At 38.0% G+C, this 20,550-nt stretch overlaps 1 protein-coding gene across 1 annotated transcript; it reads right to left on the bottom strand.

Moving 5' to 3' along the window:
- Window positions 1-4,559: 4,559 nt before the first annotated feature.
- Window positions 4,560-20,225, bottom strand: TMEM237 (transmembrane protein 237). Its single transcript, XM_087707111.1, has 12 exons — window positions 20,200-20,225; window positions 19,284-19,553; window positions 19,040-19,093; window positions 16,881-16,985; window positions 15,300-15,393; window positions 13,772-13,926; window positions 11,121-11,244; window positions 9,720-9,911; window positions 9,161-9,234; window positions 7,421-7,514; window positions 6,518-6,639; window positions 4,560-5,017 (listed from the first exon to the last, which is right to left on the bottom strand). The coding sequence occupies exons 2-12, from the start codon at window positions 19,489-19,491 to the stop codon at window positions 4,950-4,952; spliced, it is 1,290 nt and encodes a 429-aa protein (XP_087563237.1). The 5' UTR covers window positions 19,492-19,553; window positions 20,200-20,225; the 3' UTR covers window positions 4,560-4,949.
- Between the last annotated feature and the right edge of the window lie 325 nt (window positions 20,226-20,550).

The following is a 20,550-nucleotide window of genomic DNA, read 5'->3' as shown; positions in this document are numbered from 1 at the left end:
TAAAGGAATGCTTCATGGCACATATGCTTCTCTATGATAAAAGCTGGTCTTAACCCCTTCTCCTTGAGCCTTAAGGAGGTTAGTTTGATTCTGGTTTAGTATTCTATGTGAATGAGGCCAGCCCTATTGAGGGCACAAACTCCCCCCAAAATTTTTTAAAGGCGTTTGACAGAACGATGGATCTATCAGTAAATACCTCTTATTAGCCTGCTTTTTCACCTCCTCTTTTCCCTTTTATTACAAAGACCAAAAACAATGCTGTATTAGGTGCCAATTTTTATTAAGTATCACCATCAAAACAAAATTCCTTTTCCTGCCTTCTTCTTCTTTATCTTTCTTATAGTATTTCACTATATCAAGGATCTCTTTTTCCCTTTTTTATTTTCTCCTTCTTCTTCCTTTACCTATTTCTTTCTTTTATAAGATAACAAAACTTAATTTATGAGCCAGACTAAACACTGCTTACTCTCCTCCTTTATTTTATCCCCTTTTCTCTATTTTTCTTTCCTTTTTTTTTTATCTTTTCCTTTTTATCTCCTTTTTTTACCTTCCTTAGGGCGATGTACAAAAGTAAGGCTGAGCTAGTTAGCCCACATATTATTATTAGCCAACAACAATTCTCCCCTGCCTATAACTTTTCTTTCTCCTATTTTGCAACTGCTCTGCTCCGCTTTATTTTATAAGATAACAAAACTTATCTGCCTGTCCCTGCTATCAGTTTCCACTCCTCCCCTTCCTCTTCCCACGTGTTTGCTTGTTTGCGTGCACGCGCACGTTGGTTTATTGATGTGTGCGCTCGTGCCTGCCCACTCACTCAAAAGGAGGTTTTAACCTCCGAAGTCCCTACCGCCTACCTGGAATCCCGAAACGCCCACTAGTGGGCGGTAGGGACCAGGTTGACAACCCATGAACTAGGTGAAATGTGCAACATAGGGTACAATATTTGTATCAGATATCTCAAATCAACTAGTTATCTGGAATCCATGAGTCCTGTAGAATTGAAATTTGGCAAGTGTTATAAAATATTTTAAGAAATAAAAATTAACATAAAACAGTTTATGACATAGGACAAAATGTCATAAAACATTCCCGTGTTGATGTTTGTGCTATACAATTCATCAAGGAAGATACATTTCTGGAGAGAAGGAGCCAATGTCGTGACGAGATGGTTGTGTGGTCTCAATGCTCTGAGACCACAGCCAACACTTTTGCCACTGGGTGGTCCAAACGGACCTAAACCGTCCCGAAGAGACGGTGAACAGGAAGAATATGTCTTGCTGATCTCGGGGATATCGCATAATCCTCGAAAGAAGCAAGAGAAGTTCTTCAAGCCGGTAACAAAAAATCCAGCCAAGGCTGACAAAGTTGGGACGGCTTCAAAACGGAAGGATACAGAAACAATAGAAGAATCAAGCAGCGGAATTGAATCTGGAATGGTTTTGGACAGTGGTTATCTTACTTTTTAAATGTTATTTACATGGATCGAATCTATGCAAACCTTTTGAAACTGATGGATTAACTTTTCTTCTTCTACCTTCTCTTTGTGACTCTGTAATTTACAGACTAAAGTTTTCCTCTTTTATTGCTGTGGGTATTTTTCTAATTCATTTAAAGATTGGACTGCTTTTTCTAATTTGATATACAAAAAAGATACAAAAAGAAACTCTTTAATAGTGTCTCCGCTCTGGAGACTGGGAGGTATTGTTGATCGGAGTTTTGTGTATTCAAAACAGAACTTTTTTTTCTTTCATGGATTGCTTTGACTTGGCGTCACAAAGCTTTACTGTTTGGCTACAGACTGAGAAGAATGCACAGATGTCCCTTTGAAGTATGTTTTCGACCAGAGAGAAGTCAGAGCAGCGTTCTTTGTGAATCTATGCTTTAATATTGTTGATCTTTCACGCTAGAGTAACTGTGTTTGTCAGAATGACACAGTCCAAGGAAAAATAGAGGTCTTGACTTTGCAAAATATATTTTCAGGACTACAGAAATTATCAAATATAGTAGAGAAAAAAATGGAATACCTAGAACACATAACAAGAAAATATGATGAAAAAATTGAAAATTTTCATCAAATGCAAAACAAGGTGATTGAAACTCAAAAAACCGAAGTGGAAAATGAATATAAAGAGACTAAACCTGCTGATATCTATGGTAATTGGTTTGTTCCTGAAAATGGAAAGAATGGAATACAGAAAGAGGAATTAAATGGAGAGGAAATCTATTTGAAAGGTCAAGATATAGAAGAAGATAAAAATTAAAGAACCTATGGATTTAAAGAAAGAAATTCCACTAGCAAAAGTTTTGATAACACTGCTGACAATCAAAGACAAATTGAATAAGGAAACAGAAAGAGGGCATCAAGATTATATGAGAGATCTTATAAGCAAGGAGTTGCTAAGAGAAGTCCATACAAAGCTAATCAAGAAGATGACTAGAGGATTGGTACCACAAATGGCAGAAGATATGAGATTGTTTTGTTATTGGAAAGATACAGGTTGATAGATGGAAGAATATAATTTAAAGCTAGTGAAATTTAGTGATAATAGATATAGTCAAAAAAAAATTGATAATGATAATAATGTATACAATGTGTAGTGTTATGATTAATAATTGGATATAAATATTGAATGGTACCCATGAAAGGAAGATTAGAAATCCTTTTGAATTATATACAAAGGTTAATAAAAAAGAACTAAGTTAGATACAGTTAAGTTTTAATAATTAGGGAGAAAATGTTATGATACAGGATATAATCAAATAAAGGAGGGATAATGATGACAACCTATATGTATGGGTACAATATAAGGAAACTGAATGAAAATTGCCAACAGTGAACTGGAAAGGAGGATTAGAAAAGTTTGTTACTAAATGTTATGGATGTTTAGCTAGAATAGGACATAAGGATTCAGTGCTATTGGAGGATTTTAGAAATATTAGATGAAATGCCAGTACGTGGTTATGTATTAAATCTTGGTATATTTTATGATGAAGGATGTTTAAACAATTATAGTCAAATAAAAATGGAGGTATAAGGGTAACATGTATAAATATCTGAGTTAAAATACTATGGCAGAAGATATAAGATTGTTGTTATTGGAAAGATACAGGTTGATAGATGGAAGAATATAACTTAAAGCTAGTTAAACAGTGAAATTTAGTGATAATAGGTATAATTAAATAAATTAATGGTAATGATAATAATGTATACAATGTGTAGTGTTATGATAAGTAATAATTGAATATAAATATTGAATGGTACCCATGAAAGGAAGATTAGAAATCCTTTTGGATTATATACAAAGATTAATAAAAAAAAAAGAATTAAGTTAGATACAGGGAAATGCCAGTATGTGGTTATGTATTAAATCTTGGTATATTTTATGATGAAGGACGTTTAAACAAGTATAGTCAAATAAAAATGGAGGTGTAAGGGTAACATGTATAAATATTTGAGTTAATATGAATTATGCTTGATGACTGTGGAAGAGATGCACGAAAACCTTTTGTAACCAACTGATATACTTTCTACAGTACGTAAAGAAGGAAGATTTTATGTGTTGTGTTTGTTTTGAAAATAAAAATAAATTCTATTTAAAAAAAAGAGGAAGATACATTTCTGAATATATTCCACCTGTTCCAGTGAATGCAGTACATTAAAAGTTCTTCACTATTGAAGTCACTGAGGAATCTGATGAGGAAATATCTCTGAAAAGATGAGCCAACGGGTCATAGGTCGTCTAGTAGCTAATAAACGTTTTACACAGATACACTATATCCCAAAAAACCTACCTAACAAGCATCCTCATATAGGATACTAGCTTTCTACTATGTATTACATAGTACACCAGACTGTCCTCTTAGCAAAAGAGCAAGATAGCTAATGAATCAAAATATCCCCTTGATGTAGTCTCCCTACACATCTATTACAAAGGATTCAAGGATATTTCTGCAAAGACAGGGAATAAAATGTTACTAGATGAATAAAATGATAAATTCTTGTTGCACAAATCCACTTTTGTAACAGTGGATGTAAATGCACCATTACATACCCTGGTTCCCCCCAAAATAAGACCTCACTAGATAAGCCCAATCGGGCTTTTGACCGCATGCGCTAAAATAAGCCCTCCCCCGAAAATAAGCCCTTGTCATTTGCTGGGGGGAAGGGGGGAACATGCCCCACATGCACCTGCCATCCACACAGAACAGCCTCGTGGAGGCCACTCCCACAAACCCTAGCTACCGCGCCCCTTCTCTTAGTGGCGGCTGCAAAAAAGAGCGGCAGGCCCAGCGACGCTAGGGCTGGCAAGAGTGGTGGAAACAGAGAAAGAACTTCCAGCCCTCTCTCGATTAACTAATCCGCAGGCCGAGGTTAAGGGGCCTGCTGCACCTCAAAAATAATAAGACATCCCCGAAAATAAGGCCAACACTTATTTTGGCGGTCAAAAGAAAATAAGACCTTGTCTTATTTTCGGGGAAACACGGTACATACTACATGAATTTAAATACTATTTGAATTTGTGAATACGTGAAACCTTAATGTGACACAATGAAGCAGCCAAATTTTAGGAAGTTTAATTAGCAGTTATTTCTACAAAAACATTTAGCAGTTTCACTTAAAAAAAACACCTGAATTTAATTATTCAAAGACAAATTAGCCTCTGACAAGTATCCACAGCATTAAATTACTTTTGAATATCAAAATTAGACAATCAGGAATGAACAAATTCAATATGTTTTTTTTTCCTTTTTGTCTTCTTCACTGAAAGTTGCACAAAAGCCGTAGAAAACAACTTGATTGTGAAAAATGATTTTGTACTGTATTCTTGGGACATATAAATAGCGTAATTACAAAATTCATTCAAATTAAATGTTTAAAAAGTGTAAAAAATATTACGTGCAAGTATAAATGACTGAAGCATCTTATGAAATTGAAGAAGTTGCCTATTCTAAGAAGACCCTTTAACTTCTTTGTCCGGGAGGGGATATTCTTCCACTTCACTATTAAACATCATCTCTACAAGAAAAAAAAACAAATTATCATAGGATACTAAAATATATTGAAAAATATATGTACAACAAAGTCCATAAAAATAATTCCTCCGTTTCCTCTTTCCACCAGGATACAGGTAGTCCTTGACTTACAACAGTTCATTAGTGACCGTTCAAAGTTAAAACGACATTGAAAAAAGTGGTTTAAAGTCACTTTTTCAAGCTTACAATCATTGCAGTATCCCCATGGTCACATGATCAAAATTCAGATGCTTGGCACCTGACTCATATTTATGACGGTAGCAGTGTCCCGGGGTCATATGATCACCTTTTGCAACCTTCTGACAAGCAAAGTCAATGGGGAGGCCAGATTCACTTAGGTTCCACCACAAATCCGCGAAGCCCTTATCCGCGGAGACATAAGCGCGAAGACTAATTTGCGCCGTTCGAAGCGCTAAGGAAAAACGCGACCCTACCGCGATGACATAATCACGGAGGGCAAATCCGCGCATTCCCAAGCACTCAGCATCCTAAACCTAACCCTAAACCTAACCCTAAAACAAACCCCTAAACCTAATCCTAAACCTTACCTTAATTTAAATCCGCTTTCTGCCGCCGCGCTGTTTTAAAGCGCCCTTCTGTCACCGCGCTGTTGTCGCGGCGGTGATGACGTCACGGCTTTAGCGACGCGATTTTATCACCGCTATTTTGACGAGCGCGGTTTTGTCGTGCCACGATTCACTTAATAACCACGTTACTAACTTAACAAGTACAATGATTCTTTTAACAACTGTGGCAAGAAAAGTCATAAATTCATTTAATAAAAGTTTCACTTAGCAACAAATGTTGGCCTCTATTATGCTCGTAAGTCGAGGATTACCTGTACATTTTGAAAGTATTACAGCTGGGGAATAGGTTGCAAGCTTGAGGAAAGAATGAAAGAAACCCTTAGCATCAGGATTCTGTATTTTTATATGTAACTCCTTCAGATTATTGTATATATAAAATTCTCTTCTGCAAGCTGAAAGACATATTACTCAGCATTCTAAGGTTCCTTAAAATTATTAAAACTTTACTCTCAATATATCTGCCAGTACTGATAACAAGGGGACGACACTTGGTAAATGTTTTAAGTGTCAGAAGCATCACAATTAAAATAAGCATATTATACAACACAAAATGTAAAATACAAGATTAAAATATGTAGTTCAATATATTTATAGGAATAGTCAAGCGGAGATACTGAATTCTATTTATTGCTGGGCAATTCCTTAATTTAATTTCTCTAGGCATTTTGCAATAGTGCTGTCTCTTCAAATATATTCCCCTTTTTCTTCTCTAACACTGTTATTTGCTGTTCCTCTCCGTGTGACTAATTATTGAAAATCCAGGCATACTATCTCCCCTTCCCTAGTAACTTCCTTGATCTAAAATTGTTTAGGAAAGAATCAGCAATTTGCCATTCAGATAATCTATTAAGGAAATGCTCATATTCTAATGGATTACAATCTATTTTCTTCTGTACCTTCAGTATGATCCATATGTGGCCGGTATGACAAAAAGAACCAGGAGATCCCAACAAGAATAGCTATCACAAGATTAATCACAATCCAAGGCTGAATAATCTCTTTTTCTTCATCTGAAATCCTGGGTGGGGATGTGGAGTGGGAGAGAGGAGAATCATATGTATTTATTAGTTATGAATGCTTCAGTTACATCTGTATAATCATACAGTTTACGGTTTGCGGTTTATTAGGATTTGTATGCCGCCCACTCTCGAGAGACTCAGGGCGGCTTACAGATAAAAACAGGGAGGGGAACATATAAAAATTAAAAGACAGACATTAAAATTACACAACATTTATATAACTTAGGATGGGGCTGGATAAATCAACAGCCCCAGGCCTGCCGGAACAGCCAGGTCTTAATCGCTTTGTGGAAGGCCGGAAGAGTAGTAAGGGTCCGGATCTCCATGGGGAGATCGTTCCATAGGGCCGGAGCAGCTACAGAGAAGGCCTTCCCCTGGGGAGTCGCCAGCCGACATTGACCGGCAGATGGAATCCGGAGGAAGCCTAATCTGTGTGATCTTATAGGTCTCTGGGAGGTAAATGTCAAGAGGCGGTCTCTCAGGTAGCCAGGTCCTAAATGTAGGGCTTTATAAGTAACGACTAGCACCTTGAAGCGTGTCCGGAGACCAATAGGCAGCCAGTGCAGCTCGCGGAGGATAGGTGTAATGTGGGTGTACCGAGGTGCACCCACAATCGCTCGCGCGGCTGCATTCTGGACAAGTTGGAGTCTCCGAAAGCTCTTCAAAAGTAACGACTAGCACCTTGAAACGTGTCCGGAGACCAATGGGAAGCCAGTGCATGGAAGAGATATGCTTAAATTAACTGTCTTTATAAAAGAAAAAAAAGTCAATAATTCTTACCAAAGGCTACCATTTTCTAAAGGTGGTATGTACAAGTTGATCTTGTCACTTGTCATTTGTTGGCTCAGAGACAGGATAAGAGCAGCAAAATACACTGAAAGAAACCAATAATGTTTATTATTGAGAAACTCCAGATTTTTGGAATAGAGTTAACAACACATTATCCTGTCTGATCCTTATGTTTCATCCATCAATCTGATTCATCAGAGTCCAGGTAGTCCTCAATTTATGACCACAATTAGGGCCCATTTATGTTGTTAAAAGAGACATTTGTTAAGTGAGCTTTGCCCCATTTGACGATGTTTCTTGTCACAGTTGTTAAGTGAATCATTTCCGTTGAGAAATTAGTAACGTGGTTGTTAAGTGAATCTGGTTTCCCCATTGACTTTGCTTGCCAAAAGTTTGCAAAAGGGGTCACATGACCTTGGGACGCAGCAATGTTCATACGTATGAGTTGGTTGCCAAGCACCTGAATTTTGATCACAGGGTCATTATAAGTGTGAAAAACTCGTAAGTCACTTTTTTCAGTGCCATTGTAATTTTGAACAGTCATTAAATGAACTACAGTAAGTCAAGATCTACCTATAGTAATAGCTAATTACAAATCATTAATTTACATAAATATTCCTTCAAATTCATTACTTTTCCAGCACAGACAATATCCCGACCAACTTTCTTTAAATATTCAGGCAGAAGAAGCAGTAAATCCATGCAAGTTAGCATTAGGAACCAAGTTTTTCAAAACTGTGAAAATGATTACATTATTGCCAAATTAACCTTTCAAATTCTTTGTTCGCTGCCTAGATTTTCACTTTCAGAAATTCCAAAAAAGCAAAACACTTTGATAGCATTCAATATGCTCTTTTCGGCCCTATGTCACAAAATAAGCTTGCTGCAACTGGTATTTAGTCTGTTCAGAACACAGATACAGAAGAGACGTGTAAGATACAAATCTGCAGAATTATCAAATTATTACTTGATAAATACCTCTATAACCAGCTTAGAGCCTCCTAGCATTAAAGTACTGTCGTAGTCTTTATGGAAACGGATGCCCTTTTACAATATACAACAAGAACAGTTATAGGAAAACAAAAGAACAAGGCCTTAATAGCAATAGCAATAGCAGTTAGACTTATATACCGCTTCATAGGGCTTTCAGCCCTCTCTAAGCGGTGTTACAGAGTCAGCATATCGCCCCCACAGTCTGGGTCCTCATTTCACCCACCTCGGAAGGATGGAAGGCTGAGTCGACCTTGAGCCGGTGAGATTAGAACCGCTGAACTGCAGATAACAGTCAGCTGAAGTGGCTTGCAGTACTGCACCCTAACCACTGCGCCACCTCGGCTCAGTCAAGATCAGGAATGAAAATATAGTGGAACCTCAGGTCACAAACACTTCTGACCACGACCAAATCAGGTGCTGGCCAAAAAATCTGCCAAATGTTTCACTCTGTTCATGGACACATCCTTGGGTGAGGATCAATCACAGCCACAGCGATTTTCCCACAGCCACAGCGATTTCTCTTTCCATGCCTTTTTTGTGTGCGCGCGCATGCACAGTCAGTCTTGCTTACAGTCATGACCAAATCAGGTTCTGACCGAAGTCCTGGAATGGATTACTTACTTACTTACTTACTTACTTACTTACTTTCGATCATGACCAGAGGTTCCACTGTATAACTAAGACATAAACTTGAGTAATTAGCTAATACTTATTGGTCAGTAAATGCTGCTTACTCACTGAAAGATGCAATTGCTGCTGGGTCCAATGTAAGAAAACTGCGTATTGCCACTGCTGCTTTAGCCAAATCGATTCTGAACAATGAGTATGAAATGGGTTTAATTAAAAGTAGCCACTCAATGGATGACTTGGTTCTGCTATATCTCAAAAGAAATTATCCATTGATGTTAAGGAAATAAGATATCCTTTAAAACCTTGATCTAACAGGCCAATTGTTTCATCGGAATAATTAACCTGCGTGGGTATCATTGCTTAAACTAGAATGTCTCCAGTTCAAAAATATTAATAATAAAAGTTTATAATAAAAGAATAAAGAATTTCAAAAGTAGGAAGTATAAGCAACTAACAGAACACAATGCAAATCTTTCTGGCTTGAGAGTAGTTTTCATTCTGTTTTAAGATGTTAACATCTGATTTACTTCTACTTACTTCTACTACACAGCTACAATTAAAAATATTAAGACTTTAAGCTATTAATCATTTGTTTCAGTTAATAGGATAACTTCACAATGAATCATAGCATTGTCACCAAGACAGAGGAATGCACAAATACTTATACCTGTCAAAAGCTGAAATGGTACTTATTGTAAGTAGAAAATAAAGGAGACATTGAGCAGGATATGCCAAAGTCTTGTACTGCTGTAGCAAGTTTGAAAGGGTTGAAAGCTGATTTCCTGCCAGAACATAAATCACTATGATGTTCCACACAGCATAGCCAGCAAGAAAGCCGTGAGTAAAATATCCAATTACTCTAATAAAAGAAAGCATATTAATTAAAAAGATAAACTTGTACAAATAAAAGGTTCAGAATGTCAGATTTACAATAACTTTTACGTCCACCATCTTAAATTCAGTTTCTAGTTCATTAGAGTCAGATTTCCCTAAATTCAGAATGTAGTGAATTAAATTCAACTTCTAGCCTCTGAATTTTCCTAGCCAATAATAGTTTTCATCTATGCAATAGGGACTTTTGAATTCAGGTTCCAAGTTATTAACCTGTATTCAAGTTATTCAAGTCACACAGGGGAATGCTGAAAACGAAAAGATTTTAGTTAATAATCTCTATTCAAATATTTGTTGTGGATGGCAAATAACATTTATAAGAAATAATTACAAGTGGGAGGCCAATCGTTATATCAATTACTGTCATTCTCTGAAGGATTTTAATTTTTGTGGAAGACCATTTATTTAATTTGACTGAACTCACTAGGCAGAATATTAGAGTGATTAGGCAAGCATCACACATTAAAACTTTCAGACAAATATCCCAAGATGGATAAATTGGAAGAATTAAGATGCAGTGGAAGTGTGTTTCGTATGGTGGGATTCTGTTAATATATCCTGAAACAGAACTTCTTAAAGTAAATAGTCTTAAATTTATTTAGATGCTCCAGCTCACTAAAGGCCAAGATTCAGCAAGCACATCCACTATAGTAGTTTGGAACATTGTATGTGAATAGAAAAAGCTTTGTGGCGAAGTTCTGTGAGTTTCAAACTTTGCATACATCTCTGTGTTTTAAGTCTTAGAACAGAGCTTTTATTACTAAGCCAAAATTATAAAGTTAAACTAAAGACTGTCTGCAGCATCTTGGCTTGGCTTATAATGATAGAGAGGGGCCTGCAGGGAAACATATTTTCTCCACATAGCTTTAAAGCAAGGGTAATTGATTGCTAAGCAGATGCTCACCTGCATTATGAAGTTGAAATTTTAGGGAGTTTGGTAAACAATTGCATCTTAGTGAACCAACATTTCACGTGTGCATGAGACAGAGAGAGAGAGAGAGAGACAGACAGACAGACAGACAGATTGAGACAGAGAGACAGAGAGACAGAGACAGACAGACAGACAGTGGAAAGGAAGAGAATCTGATTCCAAAGTCAGGAGTCGGCTTCATTGGATATTTTATTCATTTTAATGTACTTGTTCATTTTAATGTCAATAGTGGGAATAATTTCATACCTAAAACCACGATGAACTGAAAGTGCCACGTCTTTAGTAGTCCAGGAAGCCTTTACATCCATAAACACTTGAACATGTTCAGTAGTTTTAATCAAATCCTTGCGGTCTGCGGCCTGAAAACGTCCTTAGAAAATAAAATAAATGTACCGTATATACTCGAGTATAGGCCGACCCGAATATAAGCCGAGGCACCTAATTTTACCACAAAAAACTGGAAAAGTTATTGACTCGAGTATAAGCCTAGGGTGGGAAATGCAGCAGCTACCAGTAAATTTCAAAAATAAAAATAGATACCAATAATGTTTTTGAATATTTATTTCAAAGAAAAACAGTAAACTAGCGGTGTATTCAATGAAATACTTCACTCACCTCATGATGCTGATGTCCCGCTGTGATGATGATGTCCCGTGCAGCCGCGGGAGCGATGTCCCGCCTCCTATGACACACGGCACAGTGATTCCTATCATTGGATCACTGTACCAGAGGAGGTGGGACATCGCTATGTGGCTGCTTGCCATAACAAGGAGGAGGTGGGACATCGTTGCAGAGCGGCAGGAGGGGGAGGAAGGGGAATCGTAAGACAGCCCTGCATTACATTAGAACGTGAGGAGGGGGGATGGTGCGGTGCGCGCTGCGCGGCAAACTGACACAGAGGGAGGGGAAACTCACAGGGGCACTGGGCCATTCACGAGTGTCACCCAGCGGCATGGCCCCGCCCCTTTTTCTCCTCCATTTCGGGCAAATTTTTCACTGACTCGAGTATAAGCCGAGGCGGCTTTTTTCAGCCCAAAAAGTGGGCTGAAAAACAAGGCTTATACTCGAGTATATACAGTAAGTGCTTATAAGAAAAATATTGTTACAGTTTCTTATTACTATACTTGTTCATAAAAATTCATGATTTTTTTTTTTTGGTTAGAGTATAAATTGAGACTACATACATAATATCATATATACATACTTTTCTATTAAAAAGTCATTGCTGCTCTTACTGTATATCAGGAATGTCATCTGAAAACAAAACGCACCGACTAGTGAAATATCACTATTTCCAAGATGACTTATTTGGCGGTAGATAATTTGCTACAATCACCAGAAGTTCCCTTTTCAGCCTAATTGCCAAATTCTTAACACTTTGGTTCTATTAATCTCAGCCATCATTTAAAAAATATATTTATTTATTATATTACAGTTCTACATCACCCATCTCATCTATGAGGGAATCATAAATATGAGATCATATTATTTTTCTATATAAATAAAAATAAGTAGCTCTAGGCTGGTTACAAAAGCAATATATTCTTCAAATTTTCTTAGAGCTTCATGTCAAATTATATTATTCCTAACAGCAATGCATTAGGTGCAGAAAGATATGACTCAAGAATTCTCCAAATTTCTTCAAAAGAAAATGAAATGGCACAAAGGCAAATTCACTGAATCAGATTTTTAAACTTTCTTTCAACAATGACATTTAGGATGAGTTCCTGCACTTTTTAAAATCAAGTGATGCCAAGGCTTGTCTGATGGCACAGATACTTCATGTAAGCTATGGATGAGCTTTAATATGATATACTTTTTTGATCACTCAATTGACCATATCAAAGCATGAGTGTCAGCCACAATAAAATATAATAAAATGAGATAAGATATAGTGAAGTGATATGAGTTTCAAAATAGTCATACTTAAGAGGGGCTTTTGCCCAGGTTCGCCTGGTGCACCAGTTGCGGCCCTACCTGGACCGAGAGGCACTTCAAATGGTCACTCATGCTCTCGTCACCTCTAGGCTTGATTACTGAAATGCGCTTTACTTGGGGCTGCCCCTGAAGAGTGTTCAGAGACTACAATTGGTCCAGAATGCGGCCGCGTGAGCGATATCGGGTGTACCTAAGTACACCCATGTTACACCTATCCTCCGCGAGCTGCACTGGCTTCCCATCGGTCTCCGAACGTGATTCAAGGTGCTGGTCGTTACCTTTAAAGCCCTACATGGCTTGGGACCTGGATATCTGCGGGACCGCCACCTGCCACATACCTCCCAACGACCTATAAGATCTCACAGGCTGGGCCTCCTTCGGGTACCGTCAACCGGGCAATGCCAGTTGGCGACTACTCGGGGGAGGTCTTTCTCTGTAGCTGCCCCGGCCCTGTGGAATGATATACCCGCAGAGATCCGGACCCTTCCCACTCTCTCGGCCTTCCGTAAAGCCACTAAAACCTGGCTGTTCCGGCAGGCCTGGGGCTGTTGACCCCAAAATATGGTCCAGCCCCACTTCGAATGGAGTGCATGGTATGTTTTAAATCTATGTTTTTTAAATCTATCTTTTCTTTTCTTCCTTTCTTTTTGATTTACGTTGTATTGTAAGCTGCCCGGAGTCCTACGGGATTGGGCAGCATACAAATGTTATTAAACTTTGAAACTTTAAAGTAAGGAAGTGCTAGGACATTTTGAAGTACTATAAATTCAATTTAAAGGATATTTATTCATGTACCCCCAATATGATGGTCTAAAAATGACTACAAATCTGGTTGTTCTCTCAGGCCTCGAGATAAGGTAGCCCTTTTGGTTTTGCTTCATTTTATCCTCCTGTGCGTCATTAATCATCATTTATTTGTATAAGTATATTAACATTTTATTGTAAAACAAATTACTTACGATTTTTTTCAATGAACACTTTGCTGATAGGTTGACTAACCCCAGTTGGAACCGAAAACACAGAACGTTGTTCTGGGCCTTTTACTTGCTCATCCTCAATTATATCTTCATCTTCCACACACAAGTCACTAGAACTTTCTGCAGGCCGGGCTTTCCTAACATTATAGTAGCAAAGTAAAAGGACAGTCATTTTATTCTTTTAATGTTAGTGACTCAGGATATACCTGGGTCTTATATTTGCTGGGATTGTGGCACAATCTGCATTCAAAGAGGTGGTGAGTACATCACATCTTCTGGAACCTGCTTTAATCAAGTGCATCTATTCCCCGAATTTGCAAACTGCTGATTCTTAAAAAGATGCAGTAGTTTTAAGGAACTGTTGAATCCTCCAAATCATCTTTCCCCCTTCAAATCCACAGACCTATTGTCGGGCCTGCAATTATATTCCTGTTAGGATCTTTGGCCTGCCACACTCTCTCTTAATTCATTATGCTGTTTCATTAGTATAGTTGATGGGAGGGGGGAATAGAAAGGAGTAGGATTGTGGAATGTATTGTTGTCATTCTTTTCTAGAAGACCAAGGTCATTTTTTGTCTCCGCACCTTTTCACCTGATTGGAAGCAGCTGGGTGGAGACGCCAGCGTGGAAGAAGAAGATTGGACCATGTGATGGATTGTGGGTGTGGGGACAAGATCATGAACTTTTAACTGGGTGGGATTCTGATGTAATTTCCAGAATTGGGATTAACACAGATGTGCTAAGATGTCTGCTTCATTAAATTGGAACTTTAAAGATCATTTTGCCTTGGACTCTGATTTAATTCTACGTGATACTTGGAACGCTGACAGCTATTATGTTTCTCAAAAGGATAACCGGTGCTCTTCTACTGTGATGGAATACAGTAAGAAGGTGGATTTATAAAATGGACGAGGGTGCACTCCAGAGGAGTAAAAAGCAACTTAGCCCAGATTGGTGTGAGAGGAAGAAGGTGAAGATTAATAGTTCACATTATAGATGCCGATAATAGAGTGCTTAGTCTGGCAAGATTTTTTCTATAGGCATGAAACAATAAAGAAAGCTTGGAAGAATCATGTGACATTCTTGGTTTTGGGCCTGGCAACTACAGTGAACCAGAAGTTGAACCAAAAGTATATGCTCCCAGATCAGAAACTTATACAGTAGGAATCAATGTAAGCATGATACACAGTGCATTTCACCCTGGCACTGTAAAAGAAAGAAGGAAAGAATGAAAAATTCTGGTTAACAATAGAGGCAGGGTTTGGCAACTTGAGTAACTACCTATCTTAGCATCTGCTAGCCAATTTCATCTTGCAGAGTTGGCATGCTTTGAGTAAATCTGTCAGGTTCCTCCCAAAAGCATTCTGAAATTCTATACACAAATATAACACACACACACACTCACACAAATGTGGATAACTGAAACAAAAGACCATCTTACTGCCAAACAACATACATTACAAACTTGTTACTTCAGAAGGAATATAGACGTCAAAATGGAATGTCTCACTTTACTCTTTTCCATTGTTTACGAGTTACTGTTTCTTCCACTGGCGAAGGATCCATGTCATTTCCATTCTGTTCGGTAAATGATGTTTCTGACTCTGAAAATTTCAAATGGAAAACCAGGAAATTTGTGCTGGGTAAAAATATTATTTGTACCCGTAGTTCCAGAAGAGACGGCGAAGGGATGAAGCATTTCCTTTGCCAATAAGGTTTTATATAAATGGAGCTCCTTTTCTTCTTCATAAGAATAACCGTGTGAAGAAGATATACATGTAGAGTATTAGATCAAAAGCAGGAAATAAATATACTAAACATGTGTCTGGAATTCCAGAAACCGTGTAGAAAAAGTATTCAGTATATTTATTTCCTACCTTTCTGTTAAGGAAAAATACATGCATCTCCTCAAGAAATTTTCTCATGAGTAAATCAGGCAGGAACCCCACATGTATCGGTTCCACCACAAATCCGCGGTAGACTAAAGCGCGCTCGACGAAAGCGCGTACGTGACGTCATCACAGCGTGACGAAAACGGCACGCTGTGAGCGGTAAATTTAAAATTAACGCGAGAACCTTACCCTAACCCCCCCAAACCTAACCCTAAACCTAACCCTAAACCTAACCCTTAACCTAATGCTAAACCTAACGCTAACCCTTAACCTAACCCTAAACCTAACCCTAACGCTTAACGTAACCCTAAACCTAACCCTAACCCTTAACCTAACCCTAACCCTAACCCTAACCCTTACCTTTATGTGAATCGGCTTGCTTTAATTTTATTTTAATTTAATTTATTTTTAATTTTATTTGTCGCGCTGCTGATGACGTCACGTACGCGCTTTGATCGGGCGCGCTTTAGTGGACCGCGGTTTTGATGGGTCACGCATGTATCACCTTGAGTTCAAAATGAAAAGTGGGATATAATATAAATAACTCTGTGCTAAGAGGTAATGAAAAACAAAGTCGTGTTTACAAAACTGTGTATTTTATGAGTGAATTTGGATCAGAGATGTACCTTCCTAGTTATATCTCAATTGGGAAAACAGTGACATTCTTGCTGTATTAAAAATTAATTTCAAAACACTACAGCTGTAGCGCATTTAATAATAAAAATAATAAAAGATTTTGCTGTAAATCAGGATCTTTATTTTCATTATCATAAGATCAGGCATTTCAAGGGTGCCCAGCAACTAAAAATGTATTACTGCTGATTTTATTATTATTTCACTATGCGATACAGTATTGTAGCAAGGGACGTGGTGGCTCAAGGGCTAAGATGCTGAGCTTGTCGATCAGAAAGGTCGGCAATTTGGCGGTTCGAATCCTTAGCACTGCATAACAGAGTGAGCTCCCATTACTTGTCCCAGCTTCTGCCAACCTAGCAGTTTGAAAGCATGTAAAAATGCAAGTAGAAAAATAGGAGCCAAATTTGGTGGGAAGGTAAGTGTTCTTAGATTGAAATTTCATTTTCATTACAAACCATTAAAAAAAACATTTTTTAACTAGCAGCATATGCAGCCTCATTAATAACAACGATGCATCGGCTTGTATTCTCTGCCGAAATTGCTGTTCAAAATTCTTCACATACCTAGAGGCGCCTTCTTTTTTCTACGCTTCCTCTGAGGCGGAGCATCCTGTGCTTCAGAAGTCAGAGGCTCATTGCTTTCAGACACAGCAACTTGACCCGTGTCATCTAAAACGGATTATTGCCATCAAATCAGTGTTAGAATAGAATAGAATAGAATTTTATTATTTGTATGCCGCCCTTCTCCGGGAGGACTCAGGGTGGCGAACAATTCAAGGGGGAAAAGGGGGAACATAAAAAGACAAAATACAAATAATAAAAGTAGACAACAGTCGCACAACCATACATGTCGAGAGGGGAGGGAACTCATCACCCCCAGGCCTGCCGGCAAAGGCAGGTTTTGACGGCTTTTCGGAAGGCCTGGAGAGAGGTGAGGGTCCGGATCCCTGCGGGGAGTTTGTTCCAGAGGGCTGGAGCTGCCACAGAGAAGGCCCTCCCCCGGGTAATAGCCAGGTGGCATTGGCTGCTAGATGGCACCCAAAGAAGGCCAACCCTGTGAGATCTAATGGGTCTGTGGGAGGTAATTGGCAGCAGGCGGTCTCTCAAGTTACCCAGATCAAGTAACTAGTGTTGACTGTTTGTAACCACAAAGACAGAAGTTATCTAAGAAGCACTGCTGAAGGGTAATTTCAGTGCATCACAAGATGCTTCCGAGCCTTTTTTATAATATACTTTTTTATTTTCCATTTTCATAACATATAATCCACATGTATACTATTACATAGCCAATATCCTATTGTATTAAGTAGTAATTACATCAGTTCCTCTTGTCATCAACGCCCAGAAAGATAAAAACCCATTATTAGCTCTTCTGCTCTCCATACACCTCTTTCTTCTGCCTCTCTCCTACCTCCTTTCTTCCCTCCATCATCCTTTTCTACTCTACTTCCCCTTCCTTTCTCCTTCTCCTCTCTCTTCATTCCACTCCTCCTTAGAAGAGCCGAGGTGGCGCAGTGGTTAGGGTGCAGTACTGCAGGCCACTTCAGCTGACTGTTATCTGCAGTTTAGCGGTTCTAATCTCACCGGCTCAAGGTTGACTCAGCCTTCCATCCTTCCGAGGTGGGTGAAATGAGGACCCAGACTGTGTGGGCAATAATGCTGACTCTGTAAACCTCTTAGAGAGGGCTGAAAGCCCTATGAAGCGGTATATAAGTCTAACTGCTATTGCTATTATCCTCCTCATCTTCCCCCCTTACCCTCTCTCCTATTCCCCTCTTCCTATCTTTCTTCTCTCCTCTGTTTCCCACTCTTCCTCTTACTGGTGTATTACAGCTTCTGAGCAAACTCCATTCTATGTTGATGGTATTTATGCTTCCATATCAATATACTTAATATATCTTAGTTTTAAACAAAAAATAAGAGAAGACAGTATACATGTGCAATCATATTACATTAAAATCTAACACCCCTTGTCAAGCCTAATATTCATCCCTCCCTCCCCCCCAGCCTTCCCTCCCCCAACTTCCCAGAACCCATACATGCTTCCAAGCCTTTGAAGACCTCCACAAAAAATATTTGATCCTAGTTAGCTCTTGCTGAATTCTTCAAAGACTTTATTAGAACATTTTATATTTCACACAGTATTGACAGCAACTGTATTTAAAGTTAGGATGTTATCAATTGCAGTTTAGTCCTACGGTTATGATGTTAATTGGGACTGCAACTGCTATTGCTAAGTGACATGATTGTAAAGTATGACATAACACAACTACTTTGCGAATTGATTAAGCAAGGAACATGTGGGTTGTTAAGAGACACAACGTGACCTCTTGCCAACCTATCCATTGACTTTGCTTGTGGGAAGATTGCAGGGAATGTCAGAAATCACAATCCTGTGATTCAGTAGCCATTAGGATTTACAAAAGTAAATCCTTGATTGCGTGTATACTACTGGTAACGCGGTGGTTAGAATGAAGTATTGCAGGCTAATTCTGCCCACAGCTGGAGTTCAATTCAGTAAACATAAAACTACTATTATTTATGAAACAATATTTGAAGATGTGAAGCATCCTTCATAGAATATCTGGTACTCAAGTAATAACTATAATCCAGAATTAAGAAGCCAACAGGTGTAATGCCATTCATAAATTGCACCTTTAAATTCTCTGTAATCTCTTCATCTAAACTTGCCTGCTTGGTTGTTAACTAAATCATCTTCTTACCTAATGAGTTTTTCTTGACTTTTTTCTTTTTGGGCCGACTAAGAGGAATTTCATCTGCAAAACCAAAAGCCAAGAATTAGTTGATCCCATAATAGTAAACATACATTCTTATTATATGTCTAAATGCTTTAAGTATATTATTCAAGCTGTTTCGTGTACATTATCTAGTTGAGTATTTACAACAGTCCAATCACCTTAATCAATTAATACATTAAAAAAAATGGGGAAAATGAATAGTACTCACCTTGGTCTCCACTTTCGATTAATATTTTCCAAATTAAAGGTATGTGAAATGGGAAACATAAAAATAAAATGTTAATATTGAAATATACAATCCAATGCATAATACTCAATTTGGAAAACATAATAAAATTCACCCACGTAATAGTAATAGGTGCCAAAAAAAAAAGGTTAAGGAATAATAGCTTCCTTGAAATTTCTAAATTGCCCATTGTATTTTTGCAGAAAATTGTTATTTTTACCTTGGTACTGGAGGAAGAATCCGAGGTGGACGCTGCAATACATAAAAATATAGAACTCAATATTTTTTTTAAAAACAAACAAACTTATTTTCGAGTGTCAGCAGATGTAGATAGCCTGTAAGCCTTGTTTAAAATGAGTCACTAAACATTTATTTGAATAGACGTATAGATTTTAAATGTATTACTGGAAGAATATCACAATGATTCCTTTTAACTTTCTGCTTCTAAACTACTATTCTAGCAAAGTATATAAGATAATGCATAATAACCAAAACCAGCAAGTTATTTGTTTTTTTAAACCGCATACATGAATTTTAGAGCAGTAGCACTATTCATAACTAACCAAGTCTTTTAGAAAAGCCAGCCTAATCACAATACTTTTCTTTGCTCAACCGAAATAAGCAATGCAATTGAATCAATGTGCAACCACATATCGCACAAGAGGTACACATTTTAAAAAGCAGTCAAAAATCCATCCCTTTTATCGTTAAATGAACCGTGTCCTCCACCCATGAAAACAATGAGAGAATTCTCAAATCAAATCTTTGTGTAAATGAAATCAAAAGATGAAGGAGCCGAAAATGAAGCTCGAGATTCGGGCATAGTTTTTATCTTAATTTATTTTTTATTTTTAAAAAAAAACAATACAAATATCCGACAGTTCAAAAGAGGACTCACCACTTGCTTCTTCCCCATATCCCTTTGTGAGGTTACATATGAACTAAGGCAACTAGGACATAAATAACTCCTGTTAATTCTGTACTGTACTAAAAATAAACTCTCAGTACCCAGGATTAGCTGGAAATGAACTTTTGCCCCATCTAGTTTAAGGGCTGGAGGGTGCATTCATTAAAAGCCATTATTTTATTATGGATTGCCCTAGAGAAGTTTTTCTCGATGGCACCTGCCACACAAACCTATCACACCTGTTGTGTGTTTTTAAATTATGTTATGTCTTTTATTTTCTGTCTGTACCCCCCTTCCCCGATTTGAATTGTGAGCCGCCCTGAGTCCCCTTCGGGGGAAAAG

Source organism: Thamnophis sirtalis, unplaced genomic scaffold (genome assembly GCF_051295495.1).
Source record: "Thamnophis sirtalis isolate CommonGarterSnake01/CBP01778 unplaced genomic scaffold, rThaSir2_p1.2 scaffold_1, whole genome shotgun sequence".
Classification (NCBI taxonomy): domain Eukaryota; kingdom Metazoa; phylum Chordata; class Lepidosauria; order Squamata; family Natricidae; genus Thamnophis; species Thamnophis sirtalis.
This window is presented reverse-complemented; position numbering and strand designations above follow the sequence as displayed.